The following is a 20,931-nucleotide window of genomic DNA, read 5'->3' as shown; positions in this document are numbered from 1 at the left end:
TTAGTGCAGGAAAATTTAGCTGTTGAAATATCAGATGTGCTGCATGACTTTGATATGTGACACTGAAATATTCATTCCAAAATGTCCTGGCAAGTGAACAACCAAGTATTATTCAGCTTTTGCAGTGCTTTAAATGTGCAACAGATAAAATTCTTATTTAGTATCCACTAAATAAGATGGGATGTCTCCAATATGTCTATATTAGTTGCATACTTCACAAACAATTTGAGATTTCAGGACCATCCTAAATCAAGAATTATTTTAACCAAACACAAGGACGTTAGATGTTTTGTAGTTAGAATAGAATCTCTTTTATGCAGCTGTTGGAGAAGACTGTGGTGGCCAATGACAGCAGAACAGTCACATGTGTTCTTGATATCATGAAGCTAGCCTAAATGTGAACCATTTGCCCATTAACAGCAGTCGATCTACTGCTTCCTTTGTCTCATACACTCTCACACTTCAAAAGAATTCAGAAAGTGAGGTTCATACCTTTTAAAAAGAACAAAAAAGCTATGTTTGGGAGTAATAGCCAGGAAAACAGAAAGCTGATTATATTCCTTTTTTTCCTTTAGCTTCAGACTTTAAAATACTGTCAACCTCAATTTTTATAGAGAAAAATCTTTCGTTGCAAGCATAATACAGCCAGATTTGCAACACACTGAAGACTGAAATTCCACTCGTGAGAGGAAGTTAATATTTGCCACTTAAGATTCTTTTTCCATTTTGTTTTTTCCTTTACTACAGGTGTCTCTGCCTGAGCTACAAAATACCAGAAGCCTTCATTCTACTGAATGGAGGTCTTACTCTAGTATTTCTCTGTAGCTACACGCTGAGTTCTGCTGACACAGGCTGCCCTGCCTGAGCCACTCCAGGCTTATAAATCACAGCACTAAGCATGTGGAAGCAGGAATGGGTTTAATAGGGCTGTTGATGACCTCAGGCCATTCTTCAGTAGTACATGGCAGAGGTCAGGCCATAGAGGATGTATGAGGTTTCATATTTGTCTGCGGATTACAGCCGATTTAGAGAGGGAAGACTGCTAATGACAGCAACAAACCCAGTATCCTGGTCTATTATTATGGAATTATTATGGATTATTATTATGATATTACTTGTAAACCTGAAGATTGTACATTTAGGTATGTGTCTGGAAACTACACCTTTAAAACTTAAACATTATACTCCAGGCATTATGGTAAAGCTACTGTAGGGATAGAATGAATGATTACTGGTTATTTCTATTTTAATTTCTGACATAACATCTTCTATCCCATTAAGAAGGGCTGGGGTTGATCCCAGCTATATCTGAGCATGATATAAAATGCAATTACTTAATATGCCTGGCATATCAAAAATGAGCTATGTTTATGTAAATGTCTAGTCAGGGAAAAAGTTGCTAAAATCAATAGAATTATAAATATTTTTGATTAATCCCGTTAGTAAATTCTCCAAATTAGACTTGTAGTAAATGCATTACAATCAGCAGAAATTATTGTAAGTTTTTTTAGAATTCTGGAATTCTTAGAATTTTTTCTGTTCATTGGCGATAGAATTAGTTTTGGTGGAGCAATTATTAGAATGGTTCTCATAAAATAGCAGGGTAGTAATAACATGACAAGCCAGCAGAGGGGGATCAACCATGATCAGGAACCAATTGGTATTCTTTACAGTTACAGATACTTTCACACTTGTAAACTTATAACAAGAGAGGCATAATTTTAAAGCTATGGAAAAAGCCTACACTAATAGTGATAATTAATGAATACTGTTTATAAGGCATCATCAAGAAAGATGAAAAACAGCTGCGGTTGCAGAATAAAAACAAGGACAACTAAAAAAGGTTTAAATAAGAAACCATATTGGAATGTTTACATTTAACTTGTAATACTGTATATTAAACACTTTTATGTTTGTGAAATATATCATGTTTAGAAGCCAAACTAACTGGTAACAGTTGGTTAAATTAGACAAAATACACAAATTACACTTTTCAGCTTAGCTGTCAAATCTACCGTGCAAAGTATTTCAGTTTGCATTAGTGAAAATAACCTTTTAGTAGAGTCTATTCAGAAGAGTTTTTGTTTCTTTCCTTTCTTGTTACGATGAGTTACATTCACGGCATAAAGGCTATGCTATATCTGCCAAATATTATTGATTTCAATTAAGTATGAATAACTGCTTACAATTATAAACTGGAATAAGGATGCTGTATTTTTAGTAAAAGCTGGATAACATGGGGATATAAAATTTTATAGGCACAGAATCTCCACACCACAACACAAAATAAAATATTAAATATTCCTTCATAAATATTATTAAAACACAAAACAGAATGTGCATATGTCACCTTGTGAAAGGGTTAAACTTCCCAGAATACAAAGAGCTGTCTATTGTACAAAGGAAAAGAGAAAAACGTTCTCCTAAAATAAAGCAATTATTTAACTTGGCTCATAATAAGATTTATCATCTCAGTGGTGTTAAAAACAACTACTGGACAAACCCCATAAATGACTGTGCTGTGTGGTTTCTAGACAGAAAAAATTCAAACTGTTGGTCACTGCAGTGCTGCATCTGATTGAAGCCCAAGATGTACACATGTTACACGTGTTACAGTTGTTGGTTCGATCCCCGGCTCCTCCAGTCACATGTCGAAGTGTGCTCGAGCAAGACACTGAACCCCAGCTTAGTTGCTCCCAGTGAGTATTGCCCAAATACCCCATCGGTGTATGAGTGAGTGTGTGTGACTGGGAATGGGTGAATAAGAAGCAGTGTAAAGTTCTTTGATTGCCAGCAGGTAGAAAAGCACTATATAAGTGCAGACCATTTTCCTCTATTTCTATACGATAAAATAGCATCAAAATCTTAATTTTCTTGAAGCATTTGGTAACAACTGACTAGAGATGGACCGGTTGATAACTAATAAATTCTGGTTAAAAGTAAACAAATATCATTTGTCCACATGATATTTTACAGATAAACAGATAGCAGGTACCACTGAGAGAAGCAAGATAAACTCTAAAGTCCAGTGGTGAGATGTATTGCAGCCAGTCTGGCCATTTCTCTCCTCTGTTCTTTTCCTCTCTCATGTTGACATGTTAATATTCCCCATATGCGTTGTCAGACCTATCAGGCGTGCTTAATTTTCACTCTGTGGTGTGGGGTAAACACTGTGTACAGCTGCTGCACCAGACAGCTCTTTCCTTGTGCCTTGGCTCACATGTACAACCAAACACTGTGTCAGAAACCAAGAATCCATAAACACAACTAACAACTTCAAAAAGCATCTTACATTTACATTTAGTCATTTAGCAGATGCTTTTATCCAAAGTGACTTATAAGTGAGATACAAAGAATAATCTTCCTATGATGAACAACTTTAAATGGGAGCAATTTATACTTTTATTCATCCTCTTTTTCCATGGGTGGTGCCTTGTTATGACTGTGGAAAAATAGGCAGATGGGATTCAGTTATTTTGTTATGCCAACTAGTCTACCTGCTTTATATGCCACTTACTGCCAATATCTGTTGTTATCAGCATGATACCCACCAATCGAAAGCCAATTTAAGCTTTATCATGCACGTCATTATTTGCCTATATTTATTGTGACATATTTTATAGTCCAAAAAGTCTGACCTCCTCCCTACAAAAAGGGAGGACTGGACCTATAAGTGTGCACAGCTACAAATGGTTCAACACATCATAGTATGATTATAATAATTTATAATTGCTTTTATAATAATTTTCAAATTGGCAGCTTCTTCACACCCATGACAAGATATTATTTTACCTCTTCTGCAAATTAGAGGAGGGTTTTGAAATGTAAATACTGACTGAGGTTAGCATGGAAATTTTTGTACAGAGCATGATCTTTACTGTTACCTGTGCATTGTGGCCTGCTGTTACATTCAGCACAGCTTTCTGTTCAAATCTCTATTTTGGATTAAAATGAATGCATTTTGATTCATTTGATTAAAAAAACAGTGGTGAAAAAGAAGCTGTTCCCCTACCTTGAGGTATTTTACCAGTTTCTGGATCTGCCAATACTCAGCAGGCAGGTCTGTGTTCGTCTCTGGCCGGCGCTCTGCCTGCTCCTCTTCTTCGTCACTCTCTGATGAACTCTCACTGAAAAGTTCCAGTGGCATGGGTCTTGCTGGGGTCTTACTAAAAAAAAAGAAAAAAAGATCATTTTAGATAATTTTGTGATAATTACATCCAGACAAAACATCTTAATATCAGGGCCCTTGGACATTCAGACTACAGGGGACTAACATGGGACACTTACGTTTTCTGGGAGGACACATGTCCTTGTAAAGAGGACATGGAAAAATCTGCTTTCATCTTGGTCTTGGCTTCCAGTCCGAACTTTTTATTCTGTACTTCGCCAGACGTCTTCTCTACTGAGCTCTTACTGGATTTTTTTTTTTCTGCCATACTATAATAATGTGAAATAAGAGTCATTATGTCTGCTTGTATTTTGACAGTGGTTATTTTTCTAACATAATCATAAGTTAACAATTGGAGACAGGCGTTCAGCTGGGCTTTTTAGCAACTGAAATACTTTTATCTTGAGCCAATTTCTCCTCAAATGGGTAAAGATATCATAGGGTACAGCTGCAACAGTTCAGCCCTTCCAAGATATATTTATCAATCAAAGACCATATGAGACAGACCTTTTGGAGTTTTCCCCCCAAGTTGTTTGTAATTGGGTGAAAACGTTTTTAACAGTGGACACGTTTATTAACTTAGATCATTGTGTATTTGGAAACATTTGCATTTACCCAAAAATTGTAAATCTATATTATTGGTCTTTCCTGTGTCTGTGTTCTGGCAGATACACTAAACACATACTATCACAATTATCTAAAACTCTTCTCTTCACCAAGAGGAATGCTCACCATGCACAGTACATTGTAGCCTGATGATATTTTAGGACACATCTTATAGTGTTATCACATACCCACATGGAGGCATTAGGCCAAGATTCTTCCATCTCGGACATGGTTCATATTTCTTCTCACCACCTGCCTTGATAGGGGTATGCTTTTGTCTCAGCTTCTCGTCCACATTATTTTCTTGTCGCTCAGAAATACTCGGGGGTTCGCCTTCTCCGTCTCCATCAACTGATTCCACATAGTGACTCTTTTCTATTGATGGAAGTTCTTTAACTGCAAAATCCTGTTAGTAAAGGAAAAATGACACATGAATGAAAGAAAGATCAATGTAAAAGACCTGTACCAAAATATTAGAGCTGAGAACAGTGTACTACAAATTTTATCTGTAAAATTGTATATACCAGGGTTGATGCTTATAAAAAAGTAATTCTGATGTTCACTTGTGCTTCTTATAAAGTTTGCACCATTTTTTCCACTTGCCAACTAACATGAGGTCTCTGTCTTCATTATTTTTAGATAGATTCCATAATAATGACACTGTGTTAGCCATTTCACTCCACATATTAAACTAGGACTTCACATCACTAACTTTTTTTTCTGAGGAGTTGGCTACTAAAAACAAAACACCAACTATTTGCATATATTAGGGCAAGGTCTTGTATATAATTTCTTGCACCTTATGTGCAACCCAGCATGTACAATTTTCAATCACACAGTAATGTCAAAACAAATCCACCACACACACCACATGTCTTCCAGCTCTCAATTTGTCTGTCTTTGCTCATTTTATTGAGGCTGTCTAATCCAATTAAACTGTTAAACAAGATCTGCTTCCTCATATTGGAAACAGCAGATATGCTTGGAGATTACACGCTGTTATCTTTGGCTATTGCATTCCAAGTTTGGGCTCTCCATGTTGCAATCAGGGAACTGAGCTATGTGAGATTGTGTTACAGACACCTGTGATTCTCACACCCCAAATTAAATCTGAAATGAATCATGGCTACGAATGATTGCAATTACTTAATATCTAAAACAGGATGTACTGTATATTGCACCAAATATGATTGCTGTCATCAGCAATCAATCAATTAAATTTAAAAGAAAGCTTTCTCATTTGACCCCATCATGTGAGCATGATTTGCTCAAGTAGAAACAGAGACTACCCATAAGGGAATGAAACTAAAATTACAGAACACTGCAAGGCACGTAAATCACTCATAACATGCAAATACCTGAATGTCTTTCTTTTATTAGGTTCAGTATGGCATAACTTACTGATTTATTAAAGTCTTTACTAAACCCATTCTTCTACTGTGAAGACTACACCAATCATTACTTACTCACTACTCCTTGCATCCTGTAATAGACATTAAATACTTTACTTTTTAAGGTCAACAGAGATTTCAGAGACCCTAAAAAGACCAGGGGTACTGTTGGTATTTATTTTTAAAATATACTACTTTAATTTGCTAAGAATACATAATAATAAAACTAAGGCTATTATAATGCATATGATACCTAATTCCTAAGATCTAATGCCCATACAAAGCAGACACTGAGCAGTGAGTGGTCTTTAAATATTCTGATGACCATGTGATGAAGCCAAATTTCTGTTAAGAGAAACAGGTTTAAGAAAAGTTCAAGTCCAGCAATATGCTGGACTTGAACGTGCGATTTTCTGTTTGTCATTAAGTTCTTATCAATAAACACCTTTTGCTTTTTCAGACCCTCTCTCAGTCTCCTCATTTGGGTCCACTCTCACCCTAATTGTGATATCAGTGAAGTTATAAGGAAGAATGTTGTGGATTACTAAATTTATGGGGCAGTCAGTTGTTGTTGGGGTGTGTCTGTGTGTGCGTGCGTTTAGGGCTCAGTCTTTTTGATGTTTAAACATTGAGAGGTTGATTTAGAAGTTTTTCAGCACAGTGACAACCAGACACTAGCCCTCTAGCATGGAACAGAATAGACACTGATTACACAATCTTAACTTTTTTTATGAATATGAGTCACAAAGCACTGGTCATCAAATCAGTGCATAAGAGAGAAAGACCTTGTTCGTGGAATGAAGAGGCATTTCCGCAACTACACATCTTTGCTATGAGAGCAAAATATCAAGGCTAAAAAAAGTTTTTCTTGCAGATGCTGTGTGCAACTTTCCGAATCAGTCTTCTCTTTTCTGCCCAGCACTCCCTCTTCCTGCTCTAACAGCTTCACTTTATTACACTCCACAAGTCTTTATTTATGAAATTGCAATAAATAATCTCTGCCCCCCCTACTAGTATTGTTTAGTGAGTCTGTGTCAAAGGAGGCATCCATAGTACCTCTTCAAATTAAGATGAGTGGTGGAACATATTTCTAATAAAACAAATGTTGCACACTGTAACTTTTTTGTATGGTGGCTATTTTCAGCTGTACCTGTTTGTTTATGTTCTCAGCAAAATGTGGAAATCTGCTCTTCAGAAGTGTTACCAGGTCTTTGTATACCTCGCTTTTTTGCTTATAGCCACTCTCTTCCACCATCTGTTTTATGCCCTGTGAAAACAGAGTTAAATAAATACACTCATTAAATAATACATTATTAATTATTTATACACATCAGCAGGAACACCCAAGGCTAACAGTATCTTTATACAACCTCAAAGTGTAAGTGTAAAACCATCTACTGTACATCGCTAAATTGAGACAATTTTTTAGGTTTCTTTTGCATCAATTTCAGTTATGATGTGTAGTTTTTTTTTTTAGACACCGTCTTATTTCACCAGAGGAGAAATTAAAACCAATGACCTTTCGGCAAAGTCATCAGAAGACTAAAATAAATGTATGCAAATCCAGTCTTAAGCCCCACTTGGAAAGAATTAATATTATGGGTACATTTAATGTATTCTGGTAATTGATCTTATCATTCCAAACTGGACATTTGAACTGACTGCAAAATTACACAACGTGGACTGTAATGGACATGGACATAAAGCATCTCAAGGGAGGTGCAGGACAGTTGAACCGGAAGCAAAGATACTGCATGAGAAGACTCTGAGTCAGTAATTGTACTCTACCCAGCAGGGCGAAAGGCAGGGAACTCCCTTGACAGGTAAATATTGTATCTGAAACAAAAATTGCTTTGATTTTTCAAAAAATACATTTATGAAGTGAAATTAAAACTAAATTCAAGTTGAAGTAGCATTGTTCAGTGCATTTCTGGATAACAAGAGTGGCTGTTCTTACGAATTGAATTCCTTTTTACTTGGTTTGCTATCCGGTTCATCAAGCATTTGTTGAACAAATACACATATAAAACTAGAAGTCAAAAGTAAAATGAAAACTAAAATGTTTTTATATACTTAAATAAAATCAAACTGAAAGTAACAAACGTACTCTCCCATAAAATTGGAACTAAATTAAATAATTTGAGGTGAAGGTAGCTAAAACTAATATAACTAAAATATTTCTTTACTTTAATAACAATGAAAACATGCAAACTCCAAACAGAAAAGAACATGCTAACTGTTGCAGCTAATAAACTCAATAATGCTTTCTTCGGTTAGTCTTACCCCATTGAGAAAAACTCCGGTGTTGCTGCAGGTGATGTAGAGGTTTTCAGTGTCATATGGCTCAATTACAAGGTAACACATGTCACCATGAGCCTGTCTCCACAGAGGAGCACGGCAACCATTTGGAAACTCATATTCTTATAAAAGGAGAAACAAGTTAAAAAGGTTTTTCTAGCTGAAAAACTCCCTGCATAGCAGCTTCCCCATCAGTGAGTGGAAATGGGTAAATGAGAAGCAGTTTAAAGTGCTTTGGATAGCAATAGGTAGAAAAGCACTATATAAGAGCAGACTATTTGCCATTTATGATAAATGCACTACACTAAGGCAAACAACGTACTGGATAAGGACTTAGTGAACTGAAAACTGATAGATATGACTTCCATGTCACATATGGGAAAATAACATAGTATCTATGCTTTTGAACATCCACCGTTAGTGTTAAAAGCAATTGCTTTTCTAACCCACCGAAATGAGAAAAGAATTCGAACCTGATGTATAGTGAATTGACTTCAAAACCTTCTCATCCCTTTCAATGCACTGTTTCAACATGTCGATTTCATTTTTCACTGCAGTGGGGTCAAGCTGGACTTGTCTGTAATGAAAATGTGGAAAAACACAACAAACATCCAGGACACCTGGTTTATACACAATGTCTTATATAAACACGATAGCTATTACAATCAGAAACAACCAAGAGTAACAGTGAATCTGGTTGACTAAAAGAGGGATTGCTAATCTGATTGACAAACAGGAAAGTAAGAGATAAAGGAAAAGCACTCACTCTGATAATTCTTCTAGAAGTTTGTTAATGAGTTTTTTGTCCATATTTGTGAGCAGGTGAAACAGCCTGACCTTGACGTCTGAGTGTTTAACCCGGTCTTTCTCTTTCCCTTTGTCTTCTAGACAAAGCACATCAGTACCAATATGTTCTCCCTTCATGTTGGCAAGGTTGGGACCAAGGATCTTAAGTAGTGGATCTCTATTTTCTGAAGAATAAAAACTTTTAGTTTATTTGGGTTACATTATTTATACAAATTATATAATAATTTCCACTTTCAGACAAACACATATGACTTTATATGTATTACCTTTTTGGCAGCGTTCATAAAGGAAATATATTCAGTCATGGCCAAAAATATTGGCACCCTTGCATTTTTTTCAGAAAATGCAACCCTGTTCTCACATAATTATCACGTGCTTATTGTTTTTTGTTTGCACTGGAACAACACAATAAAACAGAAGAAAAATCAAATCTGATACAATTTCACACAGAACCCCAAAAATGCACTGGACAAAATATTGGCACCCTTAATATTTGGTAGCATCCCCTTTGGAAAAAATAACTGAAATCAATCGCCTCTTGTAACCATGAATGAGTTTTTCTTCTGGAGCAGTTTGCAAAAGAAGAGTGGTCCAGAATTCCAGGTCATTCAGACTTGAAGGATGCTTTCTCACAACTGCTGTTTTGATATCTCTCAACAGCTTCTCTATGGGATTCAGATCTGGACTCATTGCTGGCCATTTCAGAACTCTCCAGTGCTTTGTTTGTAACCATTTCTGAGAGATTTTAGAAGTGTGTTTCGGGTCATTGTCCTGGACCCATTACCTCTGGTAAAGACGCAGATTTCTGACACTCGCCACTACGTTGTGCCCCAAAATTCTTTGGTAATCATCAGATTTCATAATACCGTTTACACAGTTAAGGCATCCAGTGCCAGAAGCAACAAAGCAACTTCAAAACATCTTTGAACCTCCACCATGTTTGACTGTAGGCAACGTGTTCTTTTCTTTGAAGGCCTCATTTCTTTTTCTGTAAACAGTGCAATAATGTCCTATACCAAAAAACTTTACCATTGTCCAGTACATTCTTCAAGAAGGATTGAGGTTTTGTCCCATAAGTTTTGGCAAACTCCAGTCTTGCTTTTTTATGCCTTTGTGTCAGCAGTGGTGTCTCTTACCATAGCGTCCCATTTCAATTAGATAGCGATGGATAATGCAAGCTGACACTGTTGTACCCTGTGTCTGCAGATCAGCTTGAATTTGTTGGAAGTTAATTAGGGTTTTTTATCCACCATTTAAACAATCCTTGGTTGTAATTTTTCATAAATTTTGCTCTTACGTCCACATCCAGGGAGGTTAGCTATAGTGCCATGGGGCTTTAAACCTCTTGATATTGCACATTTTTTTCCACAATTTTTTCTGTCAAATCCACGACACCTCTATACATGTTTTTTTCTTTTCTCCATGCTCAGTGACCCACAACACAAAGGTTGAGTAAACCTTTCTCCATTTTAACTGGTTGCAAGTGTGATTGCTACATTGCCAACACCTGTTACCCACCACAACTCTGTCTAAATACAAATTACAGGAGCATCAGGAGCTTGAAAAGAAATTATTTCTTACATTTTGACAAGGTGCCAATAATTTTGTCCAGTCCATTTTTAGTTCTGTGTGAATTTTTTATCAATTTGACTTTTCTTCTTGTTTTTTTTTTTGTGTTGTTCCTGTGCAAACAAAAACAATAAGTACATGAACACCAAATAAATTTTATAACCATTTTCTGAGAGAAGGGTTGCATTTTCTGACAGAATTGCAAGGGTGCCGATATTTTTGGCCATAGCTGAATTTAACAAGAATTGGTAAGAATTGGTAATCTCATTTTGTGGTTACTGCATTTACCTTCTAGACATACTCGGACCTCTTCCAAGTTCTTTTCATTTGCCAGATTAACAATTTTAGACAGCTGGCTGAAGCTGCGTACATAAATTAAGGGAGGAGAGAGCTGCAGCAACGCATTGCCTTCCCCGTCTTTCTTGTGGGATTGTACACCTGTGTCACTGAGAAGAAAGTGAAACAGTATATTACTCAGTTTTATATTTATTATCATTTATTTTGTAATAGATTGTGAACATAAAAAGAAAGATCTGTATTTTTGTTTTTGTAAACCTCTCCCCTCCAGGTACAAAGAAAACTACAAACTAAATGTAGACCAGAACTTCTGAAGAAATTAAAAGTTATGTTCTGTGTCTTACTGAAGCTGAAAAACAAATTGCCAAATTTACCCAAGGTAAAATATATTTGGACATTATGGTTACAGCATCTCCTGCACAGACACATGTGACTACAAACACTGGCCAGCTAGCTAGTTGACTCATAATTAGACTAACCTGATGTCATAGTCAGTTTTAAAATCAGATGCCACTAAAGTCGTATTCCACTGGAGTGGTTCCTCGAATACATGCTCTGCTTCCTGTAGGTGTTGGGAGCTGAACTGCTCCACAAAGGACAGGATTTCTTTCAACAAGGACTCATTCATTGGCGTAAATTCCAGTTTTTCAGTACCAGAGCTGGTTGTGGTCCACTGGGCTGCCCTGGTCAGTGACACCCCCATATCACTGATTGGAATATTCTGCAACTGAATTTTAATATTATCTTAAAGAGTGAGTTGCTAATAAAGTCTCGGTGTAACACTAAACCTTCCTTTTTTACACATTTACCATCATTGGAGTTCTGTTGCTGTGTGTACATTAACAAGAGACCCCATGTGATTTTTGTGTTATTTTATATATAATATATATAATAACTAAAAGTCTTTGCTGAAATATTATTGAAGAGAAATTACGTAAAATGTTTTATTTGTCATTATACAACTTGAACACAATGAAAATGCATGAGGTGATCAGATTGAGGGTTAGTCCTGAGTCGCTGCGCCTGAGCAAACCGCCGCTGTGGGCCAACCTGAGGGACCAGCCCTAACACACATTTTTAGTGGTAGGGGAAACCTAAGCAAGCACGGGGAGAACATACAAAATCCACATAGAAAGGTCCCATCCAGTCCAAACCCAGGACCTTCTTGCTGTGAGGCAAGAGTGCTAACCACTCTGACTTCATGCTGCCAAATAACTGCAAGCTGCAGTAAAGAAGTACATGCCAGTTTAGCTGAGGGTGGTAGTGTCAGTGTACTGGTGGTAGTGAAGGTTCAACAAGCCGGTCCCCCAACTCTTCAAGTTCATGTTAAAATTTCTCTTGAGCCCCAAGTTGTTCCCGTGTGTGTGTTTGGCTCACTTATGGGTGGCTTACAAGTGAGGTACACAAAACCCTCCACCAATGTATGTATATTGCACCTTTTTTAGATCAGACTTGACAAACTGCCTCACAAAATAAAATAAAAGACACAACCAGTATAAAAATAATAAGACAGAGATAGTAATGTTTGTAAAGACTTTGATGACTACGTTAACTATTAAATAGGTGCAAGTATACATAATAACGTATCGTTACTACTACGCTCACTAGCTAGTTAACGACGGTAAAGATGACTGTGATGTCTTTAGGCAAAGTTAGCGCTACAACGTCACAGCCTTACGTAAGTTACATATTGTTGTAATGCGTAAATTTGTCTCATTAATTTGATATAAAGTATGTATTTACTAGAATCGGCTACATCTTAACTTTAGATAAACTTCAGTTCAAACTTACCGTGAATATCAAGTTGCCTTTCTAGCCTTTTCTAAAGGTTTCAGGACAGTTTACTGTCAACAGTGTCCATGGAAACCACAAACTAACTACCTCATGCGCGTTCTTCCGTTGCTTTGATACAGATACACAACGGAAAGCGACTTCGGTCATAAATCACGAAACCGAACCTTTGAAATGATGCAAAATCTACACGATTCACAAAGCGAAAATGTCTGTTTGGTAGTAAATTCATTCGCTACGGCTTCTTAAGTACAATCTAAAATTATTTACTTTAAATTAATCTCTTAGTGACATTTTTTTATTGTAAATTAATTTCCCGTGAGTTAAGTGTGTGTAATCTGCATTCATACTCAGGGGAAAGATTCGGTAAAGAATTCATATATAGTCATTAAAAACTATAGAAAAACACCATAGTTACATCACATCAAGATTGTTAGTTTGTTTATTTTGCATCCTGCAAAGTGACTTCAGGATGGTGTGGTGGCATACTCTTCATGCTGACCTAAAAAGTCTGTTACATAATAAAGAATAATAACCTAATGAAAACTGCAAATAAGAAAAAAGCTAAAGCTCATATAATGGATACAATGTCAAATTAAAAAAAAAAAACATGGAACTGCATGGCCTGTCTCTGCAATCAGTCCGTTTAAAGTTGTGACTGTATGTGCATGCAGAGACTCATATGGTCAAACTGGTGTTCTAATAAAAAAAACTCTGTTTACAATCTTTTTAGATTGTCCGTATTTGAAAGCCTATTTCCTTTGTAACTACTGGTTTGGCACTGTCCTACAGACGAACATTGGATAGTTTAAAAAAAACAGTAGTGATTATCTCTATTTAGACAGAGACAGCAAATTAGTTCACATGAGTTGAGAGTTACCATTACAGAGGTAAAGTTGTTATGATTTAAAACATGGACATAGACACATGATTTATAATCAGAGTGCAGACATTTTATTCAATGTGATTAAACTCTTCACCTTATAAAGAACAAATATGTGTCCTTATTGCTTAGCAAGTCAAGTCAAGTCAAGTCAAGTGGCTTTTATTGTCATTTCTACTATACACAGTGGAAAAGACATAACATTCCTCCAGAACCATGGTGCTACAAAACAACACAAGCTATGTAAAGTGCATCGAGTGCAACCTAGTGCAAACAGTGCAGATGAAAAACAGTACAGACAGACAGTGTAAACAGACAACACAAAATAACACAGGACAGGACAGAAAACCTAAGACCAGTAAACCTATGGTATACTTCAATTTTACAGTACAGTACAGTCAAGTGTGCTAAAGGTAAAAGCAGGAAAAAGCAGCATGTAAACAGTATAGTGCAGTTAAATGTCCAGCATGTATACAGTGCAATTGCAGTGGAATGTGCAAAAAACAGCAGGTAAACAGTGTAGTGCTGTTAAGTATAGAATAATAATAATAAATAAATAAATAAATAATGGTTGAATGAATTGAGATGAGTAATGAGTGTGTGTTACGTTTGGGTTGTACGAGTGTGTGTGTGCATGTGTGAGTTCCATTTCAGTTCTGAGTATTGAGGAGCCTGATGGCTTGCGGGAAAAAAACTGTTGCACAGTCTGGATGTGGCGGCCCAAATGCTTCAGAACCTCTTTCCTGATGGCAGGAGTGTGAAGAGTGTGTGCGACGGGTGTGTGGGGTCGTCCACAATGCTGTTGGCTTTGCGGATGCAGCGTGTGGTTTAAATGTGCATAATAGAGGGGAGAGAGACTCCAACGATCTTCTCAGCTGTCCTCACTATCCTCTGTAGGGTCTTGCGATCTGAGACGGTGCAGTTCCCAAACCAGGCAGGGATGCTGCTGCTCAGGATGCTCTCAATGGTCCCTCTGTAGAAGGTGGTCAGGATGGGGGGAGGGAAATGAGCTTCCCTAGCCTTCTTAGGAAGTAGAGACGCTGCTGGGCTTTCTTGTTCATGGAGCTGGTTTTGACTGACCAGGTGAGGCCCGACAGGTGAACACCAAGGAATTTGGTGCTTTTGACGATCTCCACTGAGGATCCATCGATAATCAGTGGAGAATGGTCGCTCTGTGCTCTCCTGAAGTCCATAACTATCTCTTTGGTTTTGTCAACGTTCAGAGACAGGTTGTTTGCTCCACACATGGCTGTTAACCGTTGCATCTCCTCTCTGTGAGCTGACTTGTCTTTCTTGCTGATTAGACCCACCAAGGTCGTGTCATCAGCAAACTTGACTATGTGTTTTGAGCCGTGCATTGCTACAAAGTCGTGCGTCAGCAGAGTAAACAGCAGAGGGCTGAGCACACAGCCCTGAGGGGCCCCAGTGCTCAGTGTGGTGGTGCTGGAGATGCTGTTCCCGATTCCAGACTCACTGAGGTCTCCCAGTATGGAAGTCCAGAATCCAGTTGCAGAGGGAAGTGTTCAGGCCCAGTATGCTCAACTTCTCAATCAGGTGCTGAGGAATGATTGTGTTGAATGCTGAGCTGAAGTCAATGAACAGCATTTGTACGTATGAGTCCTTATTGTCCAGGTGGGTGAGGGCCAAATGGAGGGTCGTAGAGATGGCATCGTTCGTGGAATGATTTGGATGATACGCAAACTGCATTGGGGCCAGGGAGGTTGGGAGTTGGGTCTTAATGTGCCTCATGACGAGCCAGCACCTCATCACGATGGGTGTGAGCACGACGGGACGATAGTTCATTGCGGCAGGAGACAGTAGACTTCTTAGGTACGGGAACAATGGTCGTTGTTTTGAGGCATGTAGGAACAACGTTGCTGCTCAGGGAGATGTTGAAGCTGTCTGTAAATACATCCGCTAGCTGATTTGCACATTCCCTGGTCCAGCAGACTTCCGTGGGTTAATTCTGCATAGAGTTTACCTCACTTCAGCTGTGGTTAGACAGAGCACCTGGTCACTGAGAGGAGCGGTTGTCTTCCTCGCCTTCACGTTGTTCTGTACCTTGAAATGGACATAGAAGTGGTTCAGCACATCTGGGAGGGAGGCGTCACGGTCAATAGCAGGTGATGTTGTCTTGTAGTTCGTGATCACCTGGATGCCCTGCCACATGTGCCGGGTGTCTCCGCTGTCTTGGAAGTGGTCGTGGATTTGCGCTTCGCCTCTCTGATGGCCCTTGCTGTTCTTAAGGCCGTCTTGTCCTCTGTTCTGAAGGCAGAGTCTCGTTGCAGCTGCACAACGATGATGTGCTACTGTCAGGTCGACTGACAGAAAGTTAACTGTATGCCACCACTGCTGCCCAGTGGTTTCCTATGGAAGTTGTAGCCCATCAGTAGTGTCAAACCATTTTGAATGTTGCTAATTGATATCAAAGAGAATTTATAGACTTTCCTCCCCTTCCAGCTATTTTATTTGAAAGAAAGGGAGAACTCTCTCTAGCAAAAAGTAGTGCAAATCTGCAGCAGCTGGCTAGTGCTTGTAGGGCAAAAGGCAACAGAGCTCAGATACACCTGTGACTGATGGAGCTGTGCATTTGTGTGTCTGAGTATGCCTGTCTGAAACACTGAGGAAAGAAATGAAGTGAAGAAGGACATAAGACTAAAAAAGAAGCAAAGCAAAACACGATTAACAAGGATCTTATTACACCTAACCCTTGGTCTCATTAAGAAGCGTAATTGCTGTTTATTTAAAGAGATGAAACTAAACCCTCTTTCTATTGTACCCTAGGTCTTCTCAGAGGCTCCTGTTCACTCTTAAATGTTCTTCAACTAAAACATAATGCTTGAGTACAATTGCTCATGGAAACCTACTAATGACACACACAGAAAGGTACTATAGCCTGAACACATGGACATCATGACTGCATCAATTCACAATCTGTCCAAATAAAATACAACAAGGCTGTGCATAACAAGAGTGATGAGGAGAAGGCACTCAGACTACTGTTCCTCTTCCTGGTCTGGAAAGACCTGGAAGGAATGCATTCACATTTTCCAGGCTTCACATTCTGTTCAGCACAGCTCATAGATATAGCATGTGAAGCATCAAGAAAAAAAAGGCAGCACTAGTCATTGTAATGCACCGGTTATACATTCATCCATACAGGCAATTTCCACAAAACTAACCTAAACTTTTTCCATAGGCCCCAGCATATTTAAGCTCAGACAATAATTTGCAATTTTTTAAACAAGATTCAGCATACTGTTACTTGTGATGGACAAGAAGCTTGACTGGGCTACTTATATACTTTTCTTCATGAGAACACACATTATACTACAATGTATTCTCGGTCACTACTTATAAGGTTATGTTTCAAACTTTCATTCAGTTTTGTAAGTAATTCAATATTTGAATGAATTTTTCACTAGGCACAACAGGATGATGGAAAAATATGTAAGTGCTCGTCCAATAAAGAGTAGTACCAAATAAAAGTGAACACAACTTTTTTTTTTCGAACACACAATCTCTACAACAACCAGTAACTGTGTGTCATTAATTTATTAAAATATAGGCAATGTCATTTTTGGTAGGCAAAAAAAGGGGAAAAAAGAAAATGACAACAATGTTTGGCCAATTAAACGTTTCGCCAGTCTTCCACACTGTCTGTTTCCTGTCCCTGGTTTAACAGACATTTAACCAAGACAATAGAATACTGTTTATGTATTTATCATTATCAAGTTTCTAAATACCATTGTCTCCCATTGCAATGTAATTTCTCCAGTCAAGATCAATTTTCTTCCTCTTCATCTCTTCCCATTTCCATACAATTTAAATAATTAAAACAACTTTTTGTTCAAACTAATTATTTGCAGGTAAGCACCAAAGGTAAACAGATGGCATTCTGTACTTTATTTGTAATTGATTAAGCCTTTTACATTAGCATATGCTTTTCCAACGAGAAGAGTGCATTTATTCCATCATGTATTACATCTTCATTTATTTTGGGTTTGCAATTTCATTTTTTTTTTTTGTCCTTTCAGCTTATCCCACGAGTGTTGGGTCGCCACAGCAGATCATTGTCCGCATGTTAATTTGGCACAGTTTTTACGCCGGATGCCCTTCCTGACGCAACCCTCCCCAATTTCTACCAATTTCACTGCATAGTGCCGGTCAGGGCACCCCATGGCCGTGGATCGAACCACTCACCCTGATGTCCGTGGACGACTGCCTTTACCAACTGAGCTACAGCTTCCCCTGGGTTTGCACTTTCATTATTCAGTCATATTTTTCAGTCGGTGAGGTCTAAGTGACAGTTTTCTTGGGAGACAAATGTCAGTCTTGTGGTAAACAACTTTATGTTAAAATATGATGTTTTTTGGATTACAGTATTTTGGATGTGAGGTTTATTGTGCTAAGTGACACGTTTGCAAAGACTCAATAATTGGTTAATGGGCATAAAAGTGGCAATAACCTGCAATTTTCACTAAACACACACTTTGTGCTGAGCCGTACTCGGCCTGTAAGGGTGAGCCTGGGAGCCCGAGATAAGGGCAAGCAAAACCTTTTAATACCCATAAAATACTTTTTCCAGTTAGTTTTTTGGGTGAATACGTTTTCACAATATTTTACTTGCACACAAATATTATTTAAAGTTACAGATTTGTGTACAGACACACAAATCCAAGTACAGACACATAAGCAGACTAGAAAAACAAGTCTGAGCACAGGCACACAGATTGAGACACAGAAATCTAAGTACGCACGCACAAATCTGTGTACACATTCAAATAATTTTGATACTACTCCCATAGACTCGACTGTCAAGCTCCTATTGTTTGCAGATGTTTGCAACTGTTATTGGCCTCATCTGAAATATTGATGAGACTGCATTCTGATGTGAGTTTGATCAGCTGATGCTGTGGTGCAGTCAAAATAAACTGAAATTGAACATGCTCAATACAGTACAGTAGAGATGAGAGTGGATTTCAGAAGAAGCCCCCCACACTCTACCTCCCCTTATCATATCCTCAAGGTCTGTCAACTGTGAAATGCTTAAAATTTTTGGGGTCCACTCTCTCGCATGAGATGGGAGAACAATATTGACTCTATCCTCATAAACATTCAGCAGCGGATGTACAGTAATTATGTTGGAACTGCCACACACACTGCACCTGGGTCTGCCTTCCTTAGGCCATTCTTCGGTTGTCCGTAGTTTTTTCATTCCTTGTATGTTATTTGTCATTTTCATATTGTCTGTTTTGTTACTCGTTGAACATGTCCTTGAGAGCAACCAATGATCAAAGCTAATTCCTTGTATGTGTTAGCATACTTGGCCAATAATGTGATTCTGATAAGATCATGCCAAAACAAAGAAAAACCTAACAGGGAGATAAAGAGGACATTTAGAAGAATAAAGATCTGTAGATGCTGGGTGTCATAGAACAAACTGTAAGGCAAATTAAGGAGGAGACAGGCAGTTCACTGTCTTGGTTATGGTGAGTTTAAGCAGCAGGACAGAGAAACATGCAGAGTGGAACAGAACTACACTCATGAGTGGGTCAATCAGATTGACAAGGTTTACAGGTTAAGGGTGTCTTTTAACCACTCAGGTCAGCACCTGAATTCACAAAAGGACAAAGAAATGACTCAATGCAAATCAACCTTACAGACATACAGGTGAATACACAGTGACCAGGAATCTATTTAGCAAGTCTCTGAGACAACTCATTTCTTATGTGTTCCCTTTTGGGACAGATTCCTGATTAAGCTGTGGTCTAAAGAAACTGCAGACAGAAGGTCTGCTGAGGTGCAAAAGGAGCATTTGGTCACCAAAAACAGGCATTTTGCATTTGTAGGAAAATTTCTCTCACACTGGGTAACAGTAAAAGGCAATTGATCGAGTGAAAGCAGAGTTTTTGTGAGCAGTGTGTAGCTAGTCCTTGCATGTCTAGAGTCAGTGGTCCAGCCAATCCAGAAAATAATGTAACATTTAAAAGTTGGTCGTTAAGGAATAACAGGCATCAGATTAAAGGACAATGACAGAAGGAAAACAAAGGAAAGGCTGGTTAACCACAGGGATGCTACATTTCAACTTCTGTTGGTTAATCTTAAAAGGTTAATCTACATTTCTTTACTAAATTATACAGCCCGTGGGCAGCTTTACAATCTGCTTGGGGTCTATCCTAAGTCCTACAATTCAGTTTTGCAATCTAATCCTTCTATTTACAAAATACCAACAGACAAGTAAAAACTCTGTAGCATATTTACATTACCATTAGTCTTTACAATGAAAGTTGGGTAAGCCCCTCCCCTGTCTCTCACAAAGGAGTTAATGATGCCCGATTACGTAAATCGGAGGTCACTAAAATTAACATTGAATCGTTGAGTAACTTTGCCAAAACAATGTCAGACTCTGTAGTTTTCTCTGGACCCATGCCAAATCTGACCAGTGATACTGGTCTACTGGTTTTTGACTGAATTTCTAACCAATTTAGTGGTTAGTACAGATAAAGCCATTATAGTGGGTGACTTTTACATGTAGATGTTGACAGTAACTGCCTCAACACTGCATTTACTTCATTATTAGATTCAATTGATTTTTCCATGTAAAAAACAAACTCACTGTTTTAGTCACAACCTAAACCTTGTCATAACATATGGCATTGGAACTGATAATTTAACAATATTTCCTCATAATTCTCTTAGATCTGACCATTTTCTAATAACATTTGAATTTACAATAATACAGCAGTTAGAAAAAAATCCACTAAAGTAGGAAGTCAAGTAAATGATTCTTTCATCATTTACTTCACCGTGTGTCGATACAATGGAGAGAAGCATCAAACAAAACTGGATACTACTGAGAATCCAACACTTTGGACTTACTAACAGACAGTGACTTAAGTGCAAAATAAATGTTTATGAAACTAAATAGTTGAAACTGGAAATTCTTCTTAAAAGAAAGTGATTAATAGTTACAGTATATCAGTGGAATAGATTTATTACAATTACAGTTTTAAACCATTCTATAATGTACTGTACTAATGCTTTGTTTTCCAGTTGAGTATCAAAGCTATAGTATGCAACTTGAAAAACAAAAATGGATCATGAAATGTTATCAGATC

The 20,931-nt window shown here is 37.9% G+C and overlaps 1 protein-coding gene across 1 annotated transcript in view; it reads right to left on the bottom strand.

The window, feature by feature from the left end:
- odad2 (outer dynein arm docking complex subunit 2) overlaps positions 1-13,028 on the bottom strand; it is a 35,473-nt gene extending 22,445 nt beyond the window's left edge. Inside the window, exons 1-10 of the mRNA XM_067486869.1 lie at positions 12,928-13,028; positions 11,616-11,863; positions 11,128-11,285; positions 9,230-9,434; positions 8,937-9,040; positions 8,449-8,585; positions 7,316-7,432; positions 4,963-5,180; positions 4,288-4,437; positions 4,013-4,166 (exon numbers count right to left, since the gene is read on the bottom strand). Coding sequence (XP_067342970.1) covers positions 4,013-4,166; positions 4,288-4,437; positions 4,963-5,180; positions 7,316-7,432; positions 8,449-8,585; positions 8,937-9,040; positions 9,230-9,434; positions 11,128-11,285; positions 11,616-11,839 — 1,467 coding nt within the window. The 5' untranslated portion in view covers positions 11,840-11,863; positions 12,928-13,028. The remainder of the gene's footprint in view (positions 1-4,012; positions 4,167-4,287; positions 4,438-4,962; positions 5,181-7,315; positions 7,433-8,448; positions 8,586-8,936; positions 9,041-9,229; positions 9,435-11,127; positions 11,286-11,615; positions 11,864-12,927) is intronic.
- Between the last annotated feature and the right edge of the window lie 7,903 nt (positions 13,029-20,931).

Source organism: Channa argus, chromosome 19 (genome assembly GCF_033026475.1).
Source record: "Channa argus isolate prfri chromosome 19, Channa argus male v1.0, whole genome shotgun sequence".
Classification (NCBI taxonomy): Eukaryota; Metazoa; Chordata; class Actinopteri; order Anabantiformes; family Channidae; genus Channa; species Channa argus.
The sequence above is the reverse complement of the archived record's forward strand: the minus strand, read 5'-3'. Positions and strand labels throughout refer to the sequence as shown.